This window comes from Atta colombica, unplaced genomic scaffold (assembly GCF_001594045.1).
Source record: "Atta colombica isolate Treedump-2 unplaced genomic scaffold, Acol1.0 scaffold189, whole genome shotgun sequence".
Classification (NCBI taxonomy): Eukaryota; Metazoa; Arthropoda; class Insecta; order Hymenoptera; family Formicidae; genus Atta; species Atta colombica.
In genome coordinates, this window is record NW_017259281.1 from 181,552 (window position 1) to 205,082 (window position 23,531).

Here is a 23,531-nt window from a genome sequence, read left to right on the forward strand (position 1 = left end):
TATAAGTCTTTTTCGAAATTGTCAAAATTTACATTTGTATGTCGACATACGGGAAAATATTACTTTTATGCTTATATTTTAGAAATATATTATATTTGGTAGCTTCAAAGAAAATTGTTATCGAGATGAGAACATAACTTTAGACACGTTGACATATATGTTATATATATGATTCTCGAAAATGAGATGTCGTATTTCTGGTACTAAAATATCGCGGTTAGTATTCTAGAAGAGGAACATCTCTCGTATTTATTCATGATATTTGTTTCTCGCAATTGATACAGCTTGCGCTCCAATTTCCCTGTAGAAATTTGAGCATCCTTTCAAGGATGCTAAGCTCGAGTAATACGTTTAAGACTTGAATAAGACTATAAATATACTGTGTATATGAATATAATACAGCTTTATTATTAATTTTGTCGTTTAATAATTTTACTGACTGAGAATTCGTGAAAATCGACGAAGCTTACATTTTATTCAAGGTTGGCCAATCTTTAATACTTTAATTTAAGAATAATATGCGGATGTGACGCATGCAATGTATCAACAGTTTACGTCAACCGGTTGATACATGATGCGATACATATTGTATATTACGAAACTCGACTATCGACGAAATCCCGTTGACACAGTTGTTCGTAACCGCGTTACTTTCGCGATCATCCTATCTCGGACAATGCAGGCGGCATTTGGAACGTCGCGTGCGATTCCGAAGCTACGTCGCCGCAGGAATACGCGGGCGAGTATATTGCGAGTATATTGCATTGTCGTCGCTTCGTGTCGCGGTGAGATAAATGTAACTCCGGCGCCCTGAGAGTGGCAAACAATAGAAAAAAAAATAAAAAACAATAGAACGGGAGAAATGAGATGACCTTTAGAGAAAGAGCTGACTAGATCACTATGATGTGCTGCATTTGCTCTCGCGTAGCAGCGTTCGTATCTCGTATCGGTTAGTCCCGCAAGATTCAATAATTTAAGCAGTAATGGCCTGGCCATCGATCGATGCTTGGCTGGAGTTTAAAATATCTCGCGTTGCCCGCTCTTGTGATTTCCCAATGCTTATTTTTCCTTCCCGTCGCTTCTATATATTGCGAAGTGTTCCGTACCGCAACAGCGATATTTGTCGAGAACATTACTTCAGCAAATGAATGTTTATTGACGAGATCGTTATTCAGTTCGTAACGGAGCTATTATTTATTAAGAAAACAATACTTTCACGAATTGCATTATACATAGATAATAGCAAATTTTCGGATAAATTTCTTCTCAGATCGATCATAAGACGGTTAGTGACCTAAAGGACTTCTTTGACGAAAGGAAACAAATATCTTCAACGTAGAGGCGACGTCAAATAACTCGATGTAATTTCTGCCTTTAACGTTAGCGAGGGCAAAAGTGCAATTATTTAGACACAAATCTCTGCCGCCTTGGTACATATCGATCGGCTTCGGCTATGTGGTTAAAAATATCTATTCGCATGCCGGGATACATTATGGCAGTTTAGGCCGTCCTCCTTGAACTTCCTTTTTCGCCCCTTTCTTCAAGCAAATGCAGGATGATGGTGTCGAAGGTCGGAATTAATCAATGGACAGTTTATTACCAAAAATACAATATTCCATGTTTATATTAAATTTAAAAATGCAGAATATTGATGAAATGATCAATTATATCTTGTTGCTTTGGTATTCTATTTGTCTGAGATCTTGTTTTTGATTTAAAATAATGATTTGATAATTTAATTTTATAATATATGGAGGACGATCTAAGAGTCTTTGTAATTTGCAGAAGCAAGATTAGATGATTATATTTATACGAAACTGGACCAGGCACAGATTAATATACATGTATTATACCCGAAACATCGAGGTATTAATTGAAACCATTGTCCAAATGTGCATATATACATGCATCTGTTTCTGAAGGACTATCTAAAGACGTATTCGTCTATTTCCCGGGACATGTCGTCATTTCACAAAAGTGGAAACTACATAATTCATCTCATAATATATACTTATATTTCCACTATGGTTCATCTCTTCTACTATCACAATACGTACTTCATCCATCCATATTATGCATGCGTCTGTAGACATATGCTCGCTCAAATACATCTGCATTTATATCGCACGTTTGCGTAAGCGAGTGCATCGTCATCGTATATTATCCCGTCCTCGAAACGGAGGTACTTTTTTCAGTTAGCTATTAAGTGAGTCGATGAGTGATATTATCAACGATAAACGTTGCAAAAACACATACATAAAGAGTTCGAGTAACGATATTACAGCTGTTCTAAATATACGAATATAACATGACGTAAATGGAATATATAAAACTTTTTCATGTCGCGATAATCATCATTCGAGATAGCTAAGTAAACCGTAAAGTTACAGTTACGTAATGTCAGCACTTTCTTGAGATTAGAAAGTTTTGATTGAAATTTTGAGTTTTATTTTTGTAGAAGAAGCAATTTGAAGTTACTTACCGCGGAATGTCGCCGATTCGTGGTGGCCGATATTTTCGCGGACTACCCATGTCGCTCCATACGTTACAAGCTGGAATATTAAAAATGTATTTGAGTTAATACGGTAAAGCGTAAAGTTATTGTGCAAAATATCGAACGTTTATATAAAGAAATAAACCAGTTTTAATATTGCACATTCAACATTAAATATTGTTAAATAATATCAAAATTATACACTAAAAAACATTTCATATTTCTATTAAAAGCGGCCCACTCAAGTTCTTACTAAACGTTTACATTGAATTTTTAAACATATTTGTTAATTAAACATAATGTGTTATTTGTGGAAGCCAGAACTCGACTTGGGTTGTAGTGCCATTGGATGGATGGATTATATTATTTAAATAATTTATGTTAAATTAAAAATGTTCAACATTTTTTAAAGTTAAAATAACGCAATTTATGAGTAAATGAATAAATAATATAAAAATAATATGTTTTTTAGAATGTAAAATCTAAGATTCTTGAATAAAATGTATTAATTTTATTGAAAAATATATACTTGAAACGGCTGAGGATGATTCAAATTGAGTCGAAACATTCAGTTATAGTTATATATTTTTAAAGTTATGTAAGATATGCAATTGAAATATACATTTATAAGATAATCGCACTAATTATCGCGTATTAAGGCTTTTAATTGCCCGTTTTTTGTCTTATTTATTATTTGTTTAATATCTCTAATTCTAATTTGGCTTTTTGAAAAATATATCTCTATTGTTTTATTTATTTACAAACTCACTATTACCTTTTTCTGTTTATTTTCTTAAATAATTTGTGTTACCTTTTAACATATTCATCTTGTGTTGAATTAACATGTAAATTTGAGTGGATGGTTTGGAACACGTAAAACATGTTAAATTTATACAAATTTTTCAAATGTATAAAAAATTAATATTGTAATATTCGCAAAAATATATTAAATAGTTGTTTGCTTTTTTCTCTGTATTTTTCTCTTGTGAAAATCTTTCCTAATTATTATTCAATTCGGAGCAATTTTACTGAAATAGATTACAGTTTTAAACTTTAATCTCACAATTTTTCTTTTTTTTTTTTTTTGGTAGAATCAGTTGGTTTCTAACTATCAAAAAATAGTGAAAAAGGGAATCCATCATATATCGCATTCGCGATATAGATAATTCGTGACGAGAAGGATTTGCGTGTATCGAGGGAACTATATAAGCTGGTGCGAGTATCTCGTGCAGACTCGCGCGTTTTCCTCCGTCCGTAACAATGAAATTATGCAGTTCAATTTCACGAGATAGGCACATTTCCACGCTTGCCTTCTATAATTCAACTCCTCTTCCGGACATTGAGCACAATTGCGTCCCATTTTATATTGCTTTCTCATTTCTATATCATGTAATAAGTTTCGATAATTGAAATGCATATATGCACTTTTACAAATCCAAAAAGTTATTAGAGAAACAAACCTATTTATTTTATTAGTATTAGATGCAAATTTTATCAGCGATCAACTTCATAATTATACTAAATATAAAAAAAATTTAAAATCAGAAAAAGTTTTTTAATATGATTTATCAATTTATCGCTTTCTTAACGTTTCAATTTTAGCGTATGTTTATTATATGTTTTATTATAGTTCGTTTCTTGGAAAGCTAATATATGAAACGGGTGATACCGATGAAATTGAGTTTATTGTCAGTTGTTGAGTTTATCATTTTGTATGTCCAGTTTATGGTTTCATTTCGATGAGAAGATCATTTGATTGCTGAGTGCACTTTCTCTCTCTCTCTCTCTCTCTCTCTCTCTCTCTCTCTCTCTCTCTCACACACACGAGATTATAATTCTGAATAATACTCTCGTAAAATACTCATTCTAGCATTTTCAAAATTTTTTTCTGTCAATAAATTTATCTTCGAATTAAAAAATAAGCAATTTTGAAATTATATTTCATACTCTGTTATAAAACAAGAAATTATTTATCCCGTGTATGTGACTAGTAAAGTTACTCCAAAAATTCATATACATAGTAGAATTTTCAAGAGTCTTTACATTTTTCTCAATATAGTTTTTAGTGCGCATTTAATGTCAGATATACCTTTTTATATTGTTTACAAAATATAAATATAATATTTCTAGAATTTACTGATATTTCCGTTTACTGATAGCCGCTCATGAAATAAACAATCTTATGACTTGTAGAGTTCTTTATGAGTAAATGAGTAGGCGTAATATTGAAAGAATCATAGAAGAAAGTAAGCACGGCAAGTTTAATCGCAGCTCTAAGAATACCGCGCTGTAACGGATATTAAAGGTTCACCCTGTTACACGAGCGACATTTGCTAATTATAAAGTTCTGCTTTTACAAAGTCATGAAGTGATATCGATTATGCAGGCGTAATCGAGTATGCAACCGAACGATTTAATCCTTGCAATGCCGTAATTCCTCTCTCAAACGCTAGAGATATGTTATTAAAATATTTAAATAATTTTCCTATTTTTAAAGTTTTTATTACTTTTAAAATGCAATGCACGCATTTTTAAAAATTGTCGTTTTAAAAAATATTTTTTTTACATTCATTGTTTATATCGATCCGCACGTGTGTGTTACGATTAAAAAGTACTGCGTCGTTAAATTCGTAGTTTAATATATTGCATCAGAGAGACATATATATTTGTTAAATATTTAATTAAAATAGAATTTATAAAAACATACGATTCTCTCATATGTTTATGATGATCATTGATTAATGAGTGGAAGTTGACGTTGAATTTACTACAAATATCCTTTTCATTACTTCATATAAATTATGCATGTATTGCATTTGATTTTAATTACATTAATTCATGATGTATTACACAAGCGATTAAAATGCGCACGTGGCACGTGCATTTGATAAAGCAAACTTCCACCTTTTACAAATAGGGCAACTTTCTGCAATTGCCCTGTGGCGCACGATTAATTTTTTAATGTTAGATAATCTCGCTATAATTTTTATGCTGTCACTATTTTTCCAATAAACTTTTGTAACGTAAATGTACTATATTCTTTCTTTGAGAAATAAGCACTTGCAAATAAGCTTTTTTAAAAAAATGCCAATTTTCAATTCTTTCTCGAATAGAAATAGAAAAATAAAATATAAGGCATTTTATAATTATCGAAATACATTGATTGAGCTGCATTCAATGTTGATAGCGCGAGAATAACACGTTAATTGCAAGATTGACATTGAAATTTTATCACTATGATAAAACTTGAATACGGAATTCTCTTTTTTTATTGAAGTGGCGACGCGACAACTTGACGAATGAATTGTGGACTACCAGCAATTTCGTATTCAGTAATTTTTTCTCGTATCACAGCTTGCATTTTCTCTAAATTTGCGCACATTATTACAGATATTTCACTCACTCTATAAATGCAATTAAAAAAGCTCTTATTTCTTTCAACAATCTGTATAAATTCATCGAAATGTATCACGTTATGTTAATTTCAACATTTGCATATGAATCTGATAAAAAATTGAAATGCTTATTTGCGAAACGTTTAACAATTCGTTGTTACAATTTAAATCTTTACATTTTAAATCTTTTTAAATTTAAACTAAATTTGCAGACTCTCTTTCTCTCTCTCTCTCTCTCTCTCTCTCTCTCTCTCTCTCTCTCTCTCTCTCTAAAAATAATCATAAAAATGCTTTATATTATTTGAGTTAAAAATTATGTCCATATATCTTTATTAGAATATTATTATTGCATACAGCAATATATATAAAATTATATGATTATATGTTTTTTATATATAAAAATATGAGATAAGAATAATGACGTTTTCCAGAAACTCAATGAGATCTTGACGTAACTAATAACTGCATCATTTTACAAACATTTAATTCTCTGATTCTCATCCGTTTGAAATTATAAAATTATATTTTTGAAATTATAATTGGGTGGATAATTAATTGCTAGTAGGTAGAACTCATGTAATTTTGATTCATTGATACAATATACAGCATATATGTATATGTGCTAACGAAATTTTCTGCAACGCTCTTCCCACTTACTATGTATCAATGCAATTGCTACATGAATTTCATTTACTATATGAATGCTCTTTCAGTCAGTAAAATTATAATAATTGAATTATTACAGGCTAAATAAAATTAAATTTAATCAAATAACATAATAAACTAAATAAACAGAAAGATTCACAAATAAGAAATAATATTTTTACAATATTTTGTGATGTTAACACAAATCATATTGTATTATATTTTGTATTATTTTACATCGAAATTATTTTTATCACTGTCACGAATAAAAAGCAAAAAAAATTATGAAACTTTACAAATTATAAAATTTTATAACTCTTTCTATAACTTACTTTCTCTAGCTTTAAATGTTATGCTATAAATATATTGTTTTATTTTAAAGAATACTGGCGGATGCTTTATTTTATCGAATAAGATATATATGTGTAATAGGTTGTTTTAGTTGACGTTCCACATATGTTGAGAGAACTTTGTTACTGTCTGCATTGACTAATAATTAGGCGATAATTAATTGTTAATTTGAAAATGAAAGCTTGACGGTTCTCGTTTTGTATGGAGATACCGAGACGGGATAATTAATGATAAAGGATAATATATGATTATTTTTGAATTATCTTGAAATAATTAAGTTCTTCATGAAATTGAAAACTAAATGTATTTTATATTTTTCTCTCTCTTTTTCTCTGTCATATTTGTAAAAACAATGTATTTTTATAAATTTTTCAAAAAAATAAACAATTAAGTTTGAATATTGAAGTTATAAGTATTTGTAAGTTATAAGTATTCGTAAATTATATAAATTGCTTTCACATGTCTTATAACATTTATAATCTTATAACACAAAGATAACATTTATAAATCTTTGTAATATCTTGTTTGCTTATTTTTTTCTTACAAAATGCATTGAAGCAGCATTAATTTTATATATGCATAAACAAAAGATGTAAATTATAGTTCATAGATTTATGCAAAATCAATAATTCTATTTTCTGGTACATGGTGGTGCATTGTATCGCCATTATAGGAAAAATTTTTAAATACAGAAATCTTATTAAGAACATAAAAAGATGTTTAATATCTAACTGTAAGATTTTGTAATGCTTATTACAATTCTATCTAAAAATAAGCACAGAAACTTTTATTTGCTTTTAGTCAAGTTATATGGGAAGTAAATTCTTTCATTCTTTCTTTCTTTAAAGGACCTGATATTTTCTAGCTTTTCTTGCAATATATTAATTAATTATAACGTATTAAAAGAAAAAAATTATACACGCGTAGACAAATGAATAAGTGCGTATAATTGTGAGTTTGATGAATTTATTTCTGTGTTAAATATTCAAAATAAATATTAATAGTAACAAATAGTTAATATAAATTAATCACTAGGAATGTTAGTAGTAATAATGCAAATTAAAGAAATATGTAACATTTAAAGAAATGATGATTTTTTTTATCTTTTTGAAACACACACACACACACACACACACACACGCGCGCGCGCGCGCGCGCGCACGCACGCACGCACAAAACTAAATTCCTTGCATGTTTATCGAGATAAAAGAATAAATTACCTCGTGCAAAAGATTCCGGAAAGCGTCCGGGATTTTCACGAGCGAGTATCGGGTTGAGAGAAGCATTTAGATGAGGAAATCTCGATGAAAATGCAAATATAAAAAGGAACAATGACGGCGCGCAAGAGTATGTGCGACTCATGTTCAATTATCCGACAGACGAGTTTGTAGGCGCATGAGTAAGTCAATTGTTAAATCGTCAAGAGACCAGCGATCGCATCCGTATTATCGTGCCCATATCCTCCTTTCTGGTTATAATCAATTCACGCTAACTCCTCGGCGTGCCGGCAAAACTGTTCCGGTGATACCTGATATTGATCGGGAGAGCCGCGGAAATGAAGCGTCATCGTCGCCACTATAATCGTTGAGTCTTGACAAGAATTGCACTCTGCCTGTTTATTCTAGCTGTCGAATCCCAATTAACTTTTGGAAATAAATTTATAACTGATTTTTTTTTAGCAATCTATCAATATTTAGGATGCACATAATTAAAATTAAACAATTATTTTTATAATTTTTGCTTTCGCGTAACTAAATAACTAACATTATTAAAACTTTAAAAATGTAATGAAAGACAAGCGTATTGTTAAATAAAATAATTATTAAATATTCGCAAAATAAAAAAAAATGTAGACGCACTCAAAATAATATAAATTTAAATGGACAAGAATCGTGGCGAGATTAAGATTGCAATTGTGAGAAATGATTTCTCGCGAAAATATAAGGAACAAAGGAGCAACGAATATCTAGAACGAGACGACGTTAATCGATTTAGATCCGCTTTTTTATTCTGTGTTTGGTGTGAAGTCGAGTCGTGAGAGGATCGATAAAGGTCGAGCAGAAAGAGCAATCTGGTCGAATGAAAGCGAGCGGTTGCAGCAAGCGATGCCGCATTGGAACGGTGATGAAATAAAGGCAAAGCGAACGCCAAGCTGCGAAAGGGTCGACAAATTGGCGTGTCATTTGCGTCATGTTTGTGCATCTACTTATAGTCTATACTGGAAAATAATTTCCACTATTCGCCATATCGCACGAAACAGTTAATTAATCAAAAATTTCAATCTGCTTAGTTTAGAGGCTTTGTTCTTACCGAAAATTGAAATATAAATAAAGAATATAAAAAGCTATTTCGAAATGTAGAATAATAATATTTGAACGCATCAAAATAATTTTCTGTCACATTTGTCGTAGAAAACAGTTTTATCTTTTCTTAATGTAAAAAAATCTCATTTATTGTTTATTTATTACGAAATAATTATCTGGAATAATTACTGAAGCTCATCTGAGAAGAAGGTTTTTTTATTACACAACATTGTTAATCTGGACGATGTCCAGCGTATCACATCTCTGTATCTTTCAGTTTATGAAAGAGAAAGATTTAAAAAACTGTAAGAGAATGACATCGTCGAGGGGGAGGGGGAGGGAGGAATAATGCTATAGCGAAGGAAATGAGGTAGGTTGAACGAAATAGGAATGTGTTTGCTGTTTACATTATAGATGTTTTGCTGGATTGCGTTTTTGTGCGATGTTGCATCGCTCTCAAAGATCTCCTTTAAATGTAATGAGACCTTGAAACTTTGTCAGAGAAAAAGAACGGAAGAATACGAGCGAAATACGAACGACAAATTATTGCCTTTTAACTAGAAATGCAAAGACGATCGTGCGTATACTGATAATACATAAAATTCGTGGAATCATTATACGTATTTATTCTGTTAGCTGTTACTATTGTCCTTAATACTTTTCATCGTACAAATTTATTTATTATTAAATTATCGGCGTTAAATTTTGTACAATGTCTCTCTCTCTCTCTCTCACACACACACACACACACACACACACACACGCGCGCGCGCGCGCGCGCGTTGTTATTTTATAGTAATTGAAAAGATAGAAAATCATATAATATAGACTTTAAAATCATGGTAATTCTTTCGTCAATTTTCGAACTACGGAGAAATATTTACTCTAAAAATTCTGATGAAGTAATTATATGAAATTATTAACTAAATTTTGTTATAAGCTCTAAGAGCAAAAAAGAGTATGACTTTTTGACATTTGAATGTTTATCGTAACATTGAGAAACATATGCATTTTTTATGTCAAAAAGTTAGGCCTGTTTAACATTTGTGATTACACTGACTTGCTATAGAAAGAACGTGTATGTAGTCGTCTGTTTTATAAAAATTTGTTTCATTATACAAACTGTCAGTGTCCGCAAATTGAAAAAAATTGATAACCTTTTCCCTGAAACACAATTCGTATATAACATCGTTAGTTTGTAATCCTTTTCAAAATAATCGAATTTGGCTATAATTTTCAAAATCCTTTTCAAAATAATCGAATTTGGTTATCACAGCATATATAACGTCCAATATTGTAAGTTAATGCAAACTGATTTATTAATTATTAGCCTAAGAAAAATAGAAGAAAACTAAGATTTATTTGTATTTTTATCAAATAAAGAGAATCTTAAAAATGGTCAAACATCATATACTTTTACGTAATATTTAAATCTCTTTGACGATATTTTAAAAGTTTTTTAATGAAATTCCTTCTGGTTAATGCGGAGGAAAAAGCGTAAACTAGATTGTACTTCGATTTCAGCTATCGCATACTTACGGTAAGATTAAACATTTCTATATAAGGACCGCGAAGTTTTAAAGTTAAACTCGAAAACTATTAAATTGTACGCTCTAGATGCTGACAGAGCAAGCATTACATAATGAATGTTTTATCAGACACAACAGAGTTACGAACTCTACCTCTCTGAAAGTCAGGTTCTTTCAAAAAGGCGTTGATACAAAGAAATTTGCAAAGAAGTTTATTTTTTTTGTTGACATATCGCATTACAACATCACAAATGTCAAATCAATCAATTATATCTAATTTACAAAAGAAAGTTGAAAAAGTGTAATACATAAATATTTTAATTTATTTAATCAAAAAATTACATTTATATTTATAATTATTTTTATTAAAATTATAATATTTTCTGTTACATTTCTTTAAGTACTCCAAAAATATTTCTAAATGGCAACAAAAATTAGATGTATATAAAATCATAGAAAAATTGAATTAATCTTTAATTTATTTATTTAAAAATACAGATATTATAAATAAGATAATTGCATTTTTATAATGCTAACATTTGTTTGTAACTGTAATTAATGCGTTGAATGATTGTTTATTTCAATATATTGCATATTCGAACGAAGCACAGAGAAAATAGCAATGTCAAATTATCAATCAAAGATTATTTGTATATTCGCTGTATCTAAAATGATAGAAAAAGAGATGGAAGAAATAGAGAATGACAGAAAAGGAAAACTAAAAAGAAAGAGAAAAAAGAGAGAGAAAGGGGAGGAGGGAAGGGAGGGAGGGGAGAGAGAGAGAGAGAGAGAGAGAGAGAGAGAGAGAGAGAGAGAGATAAAGAAAAGAGAGAAATATAGCTTCATTTGTAATCGACAGCGAGACTATTAATCAGTGGAAACTTGATTAAGAGTCGTGATATGCTGATCTCCGCCCTATTCTCTCCTCTCTCTTTCATGAGGAATTTCGGGATTTAATTTAATCTGATTTACTTTCATTACATCACACTACTCCGCGGCTGTGTAATTGAAATGTGTTACTTGAGATATTTTTAGATAATTTTAACGTAATTACGAAATTATAAATCAACAATAGCTTTCGAATGAGCAAAATATTCTTTAAAAGACAAAACTTAATTATATTGTCACATTTATGATTATAATAATACATTACTTTAAATTTGCGAAAAGTAAAATGATATAGAATAATTTCTAAAGAAAAAAACAAAATGAAAAAACTATTATGTCGAGAAAAACTATTACAATCGAATAATTGTTACAACGTGAAATAATCATAAAACTTGTTTCTTAAAATTAATTGAATCGTAAAAATATTCTTTAAACGTAAATTTCTTTTCCTGCAACAAACACTCCGAAATCTTCTCTGAATTGTCGAAGACGATTCTCAAACGTCACACGAAGCATTTTTTGCAACTTTTTTGCAGAGAAAATTCAGATTAACGACAAAGAGTTTCCAACACGCGTCGTATCATTGATAGTTTCAACGAAAAATTGATTATAGAACATATCTTTTGGAGCAATTCAATAAATTCATATTTATATAACACAATTTAGTTATCTTTTTGCATTTTCGAGATTACATTTTTGTAAGATTTTCTTATTTGTTATTTATTATCAAGTGAAAAATTATGACAAAGATTTATAGTAACTATTTTTCCACTTTTTTACATTTTTATACTAATTATATTTCATAGTTATTAATATAAATTTGAATACATAAAACCTTAAGTAAATGAATCCGAGTATAAAATATTGTCTACTTTTTTTTTCTTGCAAAAAAAGTAATCGAAATAATTGACGAAATAATTTTGATGAAAGTTTTAATGTTTGCGAAGTGAAATATAAAATAATTTATCTTTTAATCTTTTAAAATAATAAAGTAAAATAAATGTTATGATATTCTTCAGTTCGCATTAACATTAATGTATTATCAAGAAAATATCGATGCAATATCTATCATACTAACACCAATATTAGCTGAAAGTTACAAAAATTATGTACTTCAACGACTTGCACTTTAGATAACAAGTGAAAAAAATAATTATTTGTGAAAGACGTTCTCGAAACAAAGCTGCAAAAAAAACGCTGTTGTAAAAAAAAATCCCATATACAATATCAATATAACAAGAAAATATGAAATAAAAAAGGCAATAAAATAAAAAACATTTTATTTTTATATATGCGAGAATTATAGCAGTGTGAAGCAAAAGTAATAGTGCTTCGCAACAATAATGTTATTTTTATTTTCTGTACATAGAGAAACCTCTTAAAAGCTTTTCCTCTAAACTTTTTTCGCGTTATATGTTTATTTTGCATTTTATATAGATACATTTTTTCTTATAAATGTATGTACTTATCTTAAAGTAATTTCAAGTAAATTAATTTTCTTGCATTTTGATATTTATATTTTAATATGGAGTCCAGTATATGTTAAAAGCTGCGTGAATAAGAAATCATTGACTTGCGCTTTTACAATGATAAAATTTGTATTTCATTTTTCTTACTGGCAGTAAAATGTGAAACGATCTTCGCGCCGCGAACATTTGTAGCTTACCATTTTACCGTCGCCACCATTTTACAGTCGCAGTAAATTACATCTTGTTTAAATGCTTCACCCGTTTTACTACGAGTGAATATTTTCTCAACGAAGTCAAGCGCGTCAACTGCTTCGCTGTGCTACATCGAATGCTATTCTTTGCTGTGTAGAATTAAATTAATTATTTCGAGGTACGGGCTGTGAATTTCATTTACATATATTTATTGTAGTTTACGAGTTGTACATTGCATTGCTTGTTAAAAAATTGTGTTATGTTAAGAAACTGCCTTGAGAAATAATTTTTATGAGGTTCTATATATTTTATGTAAATTTATATCTATATATTGCAGAATATTTACACAATGTGAATTTTGTTGATGTTATATATGTAATAATATTAATAATTATTTTATTGATACTAAAAATATGTTAAAATATTTTAGACATTTAGATAGATTATTTAACATTGAATGCATATTGATAATTTGATTTTATTTTAATAAAGTATATAGATCTACAACATATAAAAGACTTTTTTAATTTAATTTTTGTTAGAAAATACTCCAGAATTTGAGCAGAAAATTTAAATTTATTTGTAGATATTTTTTGTCTGCTACGATTTGTTTTTATTTTCGACAATTAATGAAATATAATTATTATCTCTCCAATTAGAGTATTGATTAATATCCGTTCAAGTGTCTACATTCGTGCTAATCTTGATTTGAATATAGATAGTTATACATCGCTTCATTCTTTAAATGAATTATTTATTATTTTACAAGGGTTATATGCTCTGGATATATAAAAATGATTATTTATATTCGATTCACATGCTGTGGCATATTCAGAACAGGTTTGAGAATAAACTAAGTTTATAGTGCAAATATAAGATGTCCTTCAAGATGTCGCTTTATATCGCCTTATATTTTCCGAAGCTAATCTTAAAACACGTCAAGTTTATTTTATCTGACGATCTTAAAAGAAAATTTCATAGTGGCGTTTTGGGAATATAGAGTAAGGTGTATCCCATATAAAACTAATAAATCTGAGTTATAAATTTTTTGTTTATTTCAGTTTTATCATGTATTAAATTAATCGCATCGTCTTGTCGTTGAAAACCTAGCATCATGTATTTTACTAGCTCTCGTCGTGTTTACACATTTAATATTTGACAAATGTTGCACGATTTTGTCGGATTCAAAATTGGATCAAAGGTCGCGTGAGAGAAGCCAAAGAGTTTTTCAACGAATATCATATCGTTATAAAAAATATTAGAATAGTGTTAAATAGACGCGCGCGCGCGCGCGCGCGCGCGCGTGTGTGTGTGTGTGTGTTGAACGATTAATAAATTTGAATTTTTACTTCCACTGATATACTTCTTACTTTGTAAAAACTTTCAAGGTTGATTCCACGTTTGTAACGATTTGAAATATCAGTTTGTAGCACACAATGCATTATTTGAGATTTATATTCAGGATACTAGATTACATGGAAAGTTTAGTTAATTTCGTATTTTTTAAAAATAAATAATATTCGGAAATTATGGAAAAAATTCTGTTTATCTTCATAAATGAGAAGCAGAAATTCTTGATCCGATTACTTTGATACATATACGTAGTGAGAGTTAGAAATAATAATTATAATTGAGTTAGAGATATAATTAGTCTAGACACTTCTAGATTAAACATCACACTACATTAAGAAATTGTCGCACGCTATTTTAATAAATCACTCTTCATCAGACATGCTGAAATGAGTAATACGTCAATCATTCTATAGCTAGAATTTACTCACCTTCCATAGTCATATTATCTCCCAGTTTCATCTCGGTTGTTGTCCTCTTTTCCGCACATTCACGCGGCACTCATTACGCACCGATTAACAGGACCGTTCGACACTGATTTCCTAAGCTTCATTTTTTCTCGTTTCTTTACACTTACATTAATCTTGATTTGACGATTTAATTATTTCGTTCGCCGTGTTTATTCCCGGACATTTGTCAATTTATCACGTGCACTTGTCACTCAAGCGTAATCTTAATAATCTCATAATGAATCATAATTAACGTTTTTTTTTTTTTTTTTTTTTTTAGTAAAATCAATAATTTACTGCGAAGTGGATTCCAACAATTGGACCTCTATACCGATTTTTCGATTTTCAATGCACCATCAAGTCACTGCTCGACAAAATTGGCTCTTTAAATTCTTCGTGCTGAATACGTACGTCCTGAAACGATTTATCTCTGATAGTCTCTGGAGAGGGATGCTTCGTTCGTCTCTGTAAAACAAAAGTAGACGTTGGTTAAAGTTTCAATAGGTATTGATCATCAAAGATTATGAGAATTGGAACGTAAAAAATCGACTGTAACATATATCCGTATTATAAAATAGATTTGGATAAAATAGATCATGGAATATATGCTAATTAAACGTTTCTGTGATTATGTTTCCGTAATATAATGTAATATAATGTATAGGGAATTGTACCATGCGTGATGTTTGTAAACCCTGTATGGGGTTGCAACAATTCCATACTAATTTCAAAGCGTAATTTATACTGGGAATTGATAGGATCAAATGTGAAGAGGGTAACAGTAGCAATGCGCGATAATATTCAAGACTTTCGAATATGCATATCTGTGTCAGATGCCTTTAGTTTAGGGTTAGAGATACGTGGTTGCTGACCTTTCGAGAGGGATAAGAAGTTGATTATAGGCGACGCCGCAGGTGTTTTGGAAGGAAATAGTCCACGCGCCTGCGAGATAACATTGTTGCGTTTAATGTATCACGGGGGCATGGAAGTTATCTTAATACGAGAAGTTATTTTCTCATTTTTTTCGCTTGCATAATGTAACAATTGGATGCCGCTTTCTGCAAGCTTGGTGAATTTTAATGAGAAGGGCAAGCGAGTTGCGCTTGTTTTACGGAAATTAAATATCGCAATTATATCTCACAATCAGTTTCTTTTAAGCGGTCTGAAAAATATCTCAATACTAATTTCTTTCGTTATTCTTTGAATTGACCGACTTATTTTCTAATTTCTATTAGGAAATATCATAATGGACATTTCACAATTTAAATCTATGCCGGTGGAAAAATAATCGGTTAGAAAAAAAACAAAAATTTTTTTGTTAAAAGCAATAAACAGAAAATTTTGTTATCGATATTCTAATCAGTATTCTAGTTTAACGTCAATTGAGAAAATGTTTTCCAATTTAAATTTTATTTAAAATAATATCCGTAATAGATTAAAAATCGACGTAACAAATAAATTAGTTTTTTGTCATAAGATATTGTATAGTGAATCAGATTTATATTAATAAACAATTTTAATTTTATTGTTATTATGCTTTTCTTATGAAACACATGAAATTAATAAAATTTAACAACATTTTATATTATATACATATTATCTTCAAAGTTTTTGTTTTAAAAATATATTTCATATATTAAGTTGAATTAAAAGATACTTTATGGTAACATTTTTATTATTATAAGTTTATTTCGTTTTTCTTTAAACTATTGCGCGTCATTAGTAAGCTTTACTAATTAAAGCAAAAATATCTTTTTCATAAAGTACATAAATATTTTATTATTGCGTATTAATCTTTTTATAATTTTTGTTAATTTATTTCATTGGGTAAAGTCCAAGACGATAAAATCTGGAAATTTACCATGAAAGATTTTTTTCCATCCACTGAATTTTTTTGGTCAATCCTGAAATATTGCACTGGTGATCTAATTAAGGGATTTATAGCAAATGTGTGCTGCGGTATGACGCATATTGTTACATTCAATCGGTCGTTTCACCTACGTGCATTGCGTAACGTGTCGATGCACCTGAGAGTTGGTATCTCTACATGTTACGTGATCCTCTCTCGAATGCACTGAGAACCATAACACGTCGCAATTGTATTCCGGCAATTTCAGCATGTTCCTGCCCCGATCAGGTACAATCCTATATTGTATCATGCTTGTAACACGAGATTGCGATTCTCCTATCATATGTAATTATTTCGAAATTAATATTTACTAGAGCGTCGACATGCAAAAATTGCATTATTGAATCTTATTAATCAAATATAATAACATATCGAAACATTACGAGATATTACAGGTAATATAACGCGTAATATGAGATATAAAATATAATAGTTTATTGCATTTCACCTGCGTCAAATTACAAATACGTAATCTTAACGTAATACATATTTAATTGTTAATTGTTAATTTAATTTTTTATATAAAAATGTCAACAATATACAGGATGTAAATTAATAATTATTAAATATTCTAGGAATATATTTCTATCGATCAAATAAAAAAGAGAACATGAATCTAGAAAATGTTTAATTTTTTGGATAGGCGAAATTATATTATTTAACAATGTCAAAGAATTGATGGAACTACTAAATATTGTCGAACATTAAACGCTATTTATGTTTATATAAACTTTTTGTAATATTTGGAAATACGTTCTTAAAATATTTGACACTTGTTAATTTACACTATGTATATATTGTAATAGAAATAAGCATATTTGAAATATCTGGCAGTGAATATCATAATTATATATGTTGATAAAATTCATAATAATTATTTGCAGAAGATACAAGAGAAGATAAACTAATATGGAAGGCTAAGAAACTAAGTAAAAACTATATGAAGATTAGAAGTACATTTAAGAGATAGCTGTAATTTTGTGGGCGTTTAATTTTGTGTTTGATATGTTTTCCTAGTATATTAGAGTATATGTTAGGTAAAGCGTTGAGCTACCACAACCCACGTTATTCTGTGGCTTGGAGGTAAAGCGAAATAGCTGAACGTAATGGCGGACATAATGAACATAATTCGTGCATTTACCTTTAAGTCATAAAATTACTGGGTTCCCGAGCTACATATGTATATAAAACCTATTATATAAAAGCTATTCTTTCATGTCATAGAACGTCATTGGATATCTTAAATTTTAAATTACGTCTTTTTAAATATTTATTCTGAGATTTTCAAGCAGGAGATAATATTGATCCTGTTTTTAACTTCCAAAAATAATTTCGGAAGAATAAATGTTTTTCTGTTCTTCAATTTATAAATTATATTATTATATTACATATCATGATTCTTTAATTTAAAATTATTATTAGTAAAATAAGATGTCCCATAAATGGTATTTAAAGATAATATCTGAATTGTATCACGGAAAAGCTTGTTCTTTTTGTAATATTATAGTGCTTTGTCTATGAAGCTATCAAAAGTTATACAATTGATCAGACTTTTATTTTAGAATTTTAGAACTCTTTTCTCTCCATGGCGACATTAAACGGATTATCTTCCTTTGAAAAATATTGGACAGATAAACAGTCACCCTGCTCCCTGAACCGTGACTGAAAGATGGCCGCTGTTCTAATTCGCAGAAATGGAAGAGTATATTTTCGTTCTGCTTTCGTCCATTATCGTTATGAAAAATATAAAATATAAAGATAATGTATAAATATGCAAATTTGAAAAAAACACTTAAAGTTCATGAGATATCACAAACATCATGCCAATTATAATCATATGATTATGTACAAGCACAGCTGTTTTTAGATCTGAAATTTATATGAAATATCTTTTCTGAAAATTGTTTTCTGCTATTTTTTTTAGATTACAATGTTGATCATGTTATTAAATTTCATAAATTTAAAGATTTATCATGAAAAATGATTAATATCAAGCAAATAATATCAAGCAAATAAAATTCATAGCGAAAAGATAACGAATTTTCTTTTTCACAACGTATGCTTTTAAGAAACAGAATTAATTTAAATTCTGCAAGAAAGCAAATAAACTTCCAATTTTGTCGTTGCTTATATAAATCTTCTTGGACGCTATTATATTCAAAAGACCAAAAACCTACTCGCTGATTTACGCTGATTTACCTATTCTCGACGTTCCTTTGATGTGCTGACGATATATTTTCGCAAATAGTTGACGTAGCTTTTAACGTATTGGAATTCTATTTCCATATTACGTGTTTAGCAAATTACGCTGTTATCTATGATTACTTCGCGAACGCTAATATTTATTTAACCAGCCTGCCACGTAAATGCGTTAATGGAGTATCATTAAATAGTCGATTATTTATGATGAAATTGAATATCTCACAGAGACATTGTTGATTTCGCTGATTTTTGTCAACAAAAATACATGTAAAACGAAAAGTGCAATAATGAATAAAAAGTATCGGTAATAACGATAAAAAGTATAATAGATATAAAAGATTTTAATCACATATATTTAAAAACTTGAATTTTAGCGTTAAGGAGAGAAGATATTCGATTATTAAAGAAGATATTCTACTACATGATGAATATATAAGCTAGATATAGAAGCTAGAGAAACAAATATTTTATTATATTTTATTATATCGTACGCTTCATATCAGAACGAGATACCCATGTGGTTTGTTACAGTTGTCGTATTGTATCGCAGCGATGCGATGTACAGAACAATGATATCTGTTGATGGAAATAGATATATATACGGTTGACCGAAGTTGGTAATATGTATTTAAATGAAGAGCTTGCTCGCGCTTTTACGACATGGCAACACTCAGTGTTATTATTCGATTGCGTCCACGTTATTATGTGTCTTAAATTGGAGAAAGGACTGAGAGTTTAAAGAGATAGTATGCCCATTTCCAGAACGGATATGTTCTCTCGACCGTGTTGTAAGATATATATTCGCTTGTGCGCTCCGCGTTTGTCTCGCACAGAGTCGTTATATACCCAGCTTTGACATAAACGTAGCTTCTGTAAATATGCATTTGCAGCTTCGAATAATTTGCACCAATCAGAATTTCGAGCGAAACTGCAGTTATGCACGTTACATTTAATCACGTAATAGCGACATTGTTTAAAAGTAACTTTCAATATTTTTTAATCAAAGGAATCATTTATTTTATTTTAGTATTTTATTCTGGTTCTGCAAATGCATCAGCTATTGTAATATTCGTTATTCGGAGAAAAGTAGTCTACGTAAAATATATGAAATTTGAAATATATTACTTTAATTTAAAATTTATTGATTAATAACAATTTATGAGGACAATTCTACAGTCGTTATTAATTGATCATTGATTACGAAGTATTTTATTATAATTTATTAAAAAATTGTATATCTCTTATACATTAAATTTTAATTATAATTACCGAGATGGAAACGAATCAATAATTTGTTCTAGTAAAACAAAGAATATGAATTTAAAATGTCGATGAATGACAGTGCACAGAAAAAGTAGGCAGTGTAAAATTGATATAGATACGTGAAGAAAAATGTATACATTGAAGTTTGATTGTAAGTTTACAACGCACGGTCATGTCCCAGCCAGCAGTGCTCTCGCTCTATCGATTTAGGACGACTCTACGTAACCGCGACAACCAGTCGGCTCGTATACACATGGTCTCTCTTCCGCGTTATGTCTTTTATCACATAGTCATAAAGAATCATACAATCGCCAATGCCTACCATTTTTGTTCGAATTTCAACTACGCAATCTTCATTTTTACTTTGCATCTGCTGGCAAATCAAGCTCAGTTGAAATTGACTAACGAAAAAATGTATTAATAAAAACATTTATAGTATAAATTGAATCAAATATAGTCAAATAATCACAAAACTGTTCATATCGTTTTTGCGTCTGACGATTGTCGATTGTCGTTTCGTAATGAGTCGTAATGAGATTTAATCGACTATAGTTTTGTGCATGGCCGCTTCTTATTACAGCTCATTACGAAGTTGCACGTGCAATTCTGAGCAAGCCGGCTTCGACATGGCGTGGTGAAGCACGCCAGAAAAGATGGCACGAAAGTACGTGAAACTGTCCTTGACGTGTCTATCGATTTTCTTGAGCATCTTATTTGGTTGAAGAGCAGAAACGCATTCTCAGACTCGAAATTCATTTTTTTATAGCGCCGCCGGTTGTTGAACTTATTGCTGTAACGAGTATGATTCGATTATGTCCAGTTAGCGTTATTAACATTCTAAGCATTGACAATGTTTCAGGAAACAACATGTTGCAACATGATGCTCTTTATAAAATTTTAAAAATGCTATGGAAGATAATGCTATAGATATAAAGGATATAGAAGAGTCTTAAAATAAATTTCATAAACCATCATTGTCACAATTTAATATTTAATTATCATAGATGTTAATACAAAAATAAAAAAATTATGAATAAAAAAATCACTTTTTTTTATTTTCTAAGATATATAAATAAGAATGTGGTTTCTGCTAATTTTAAATTATAATATTCTTTTTCAATAACATGTTTTTGCTTTTGCCAAGCAACGAACACGCAGATTTTATAAATAGATAAAATTATCGAGAAGAAGCTTGAGGTATGTAATCTTTGATCTTGATTGCGTGTTGCGAAGCTCGGCCTCAAACTTCGGTCTTTCTACGTAAATGGGAAGGAGTTATGCAGGCGTTCGTAATATATATAATCTTCCTTGTTCTGGATAATAACAGAATAACGAAGAGCTGAAGTGGAAAGATGAGACACCTACGCGAAAAATATTGTGCTAGCAAAGTCAATGAGGTATTGACTGATTCAGAAATAATAGAGTGCACCTATGTCAAATCGACGAAGATCATTGACGAAGATCAGGATCGCACAATCCAAAACCGAGCGAGATTACGTCAGTACTCTGATTCACAATTTGTCGCCACCGCATAATAATGTGCGTAATCGAGCCTGCAATGTTTACTGAGCGAATTATATCTTCGAATGGCTAGGAAGAATGGAAATTCCTACGAAGTGACGCGAGTATAATTACACCTAAGCAAAGTAAATATGGCAACGGAATGATTATCTAGCATGAATTTGTTGCAAAGAGCAAATGCTGTTATAATTAATGTGTAAAAAGCGTAAATCAGTGCGTTGAGCCGTTTTCTTTTTATAATGTCAACAAATTTGGAAATATATTGAAAGTAAGATATGTATGTTTTATTTATAATTTGAGAGTGGAAGGTTGTTGCTCCTTTATCACAAATTCAAGAAACCATTAAAAAGTTGACTGCGCAGTATCATGATAATAGATCCATTTTTTTCTATTATTAATAGATGTAGCACGGCGTTATTGACGTAAAAAGCGTTATGACGCTAAGATTGACAGTAAAATTGACGTCAAAGTCTCACACGATCAATTATCAATGAATTACGTCATGTCACCTGTCGCCGTGGCGAATTCAAGCAAGGAATATTTGATGAAAAGAAATGATTGAACTTTTAAGTACTAATATTCGAAAATTTGATATGAAAAATATCTTCTTGCGAAGAAAAAATACAAAATAGCTAGAAGATTCTTCAAGATTATCTCGATTCAAGATTAATTTTGTTCTAACGAGGTCAGAGTGCATACATCCCGGAAGATCGAGTGATTAGGGACAATAGCGAATCGGATGTGAGAAGTCAAGTGTCTGATCCAAGATAAAATTTATTCAATCAAGATAAAAGAATTTTTTTTTATATAAAAACTTAATACATTATATTATTTTCGCGATATAAATATTATAAATATTATATCTCATTTGACGAAAAAAAACTCGAGATGATCGGTATTATTTTAAAATTATTTCTTGTTTCTTTTTATATTGTATATATTTGTTATATGTACACTGAAATTGAAATTATAATCTATATTAATGATTTTTAGTATAATTAATTTGCAAATAGAAGTTGATGATATAATATAACTCGTCGAAAGTAATGAATAATATAAACAATCATAAAATGAATATATTATCGATCATCATTTTCCGCTTACAAACATATAAATAGATATAAGATAAATAAGAAATGTTATATCGTATACAATTTTGCATCTGTTAAAATGAATTTCACTCGCGATATATACCATAATCTGATCTCACTTTTTCTGATCTTGAAAGTTCTCAGGAATCTTCTTCTTAATCAAACGTGGAATTGCGGAAATTTTCCTAACGAAATATACCGCTAGAGACATGGATATTTTAATACATAATCAGTGAAAACATGATACTAAATAGGACTCATTTTTTCAGTTACTTCTATAGCTAGTTAAAAAAAACTTGTTATCATTAGCGTATTCACATAAATGTAATTACTTCTTTTATCTCAATAAATAATATGCGTATGATAGTTGGCCGCAAAATTAACTATCTTTATAAAATTATTATTTATATAGGATTTATTAAAAATTATTCTTAATACTATATATATAATATAAAAGATAAAGTTATATATTTATACAAT

General features: G+C 29.7%; 1 protein-coding gene across 1 annotated transcript in view; it reads right to left on the bottom strand.

The window, feature by feature from the left end:
• The window catches only part of LOC108686773 (probable serine/threonine-protein kinase mkcB), a 74,508-nt gene that overhangs the window by 47,046 nt on the left and 3,931 nt on the right, over window positions 1-23,531 (bottom strand). Inside the window, 2 exon segments of the mRNA XM_018192236.1 lie at window positions 2,483-2,552; window positions 15,048-15,530. Coding sequence (XP_018047725.1) covers window positions 2,483-2,552; window positions 15,048-15,078 — 101 coding nt within the window. The 5' untranslated portion in view covers window positions 15,079-15,530.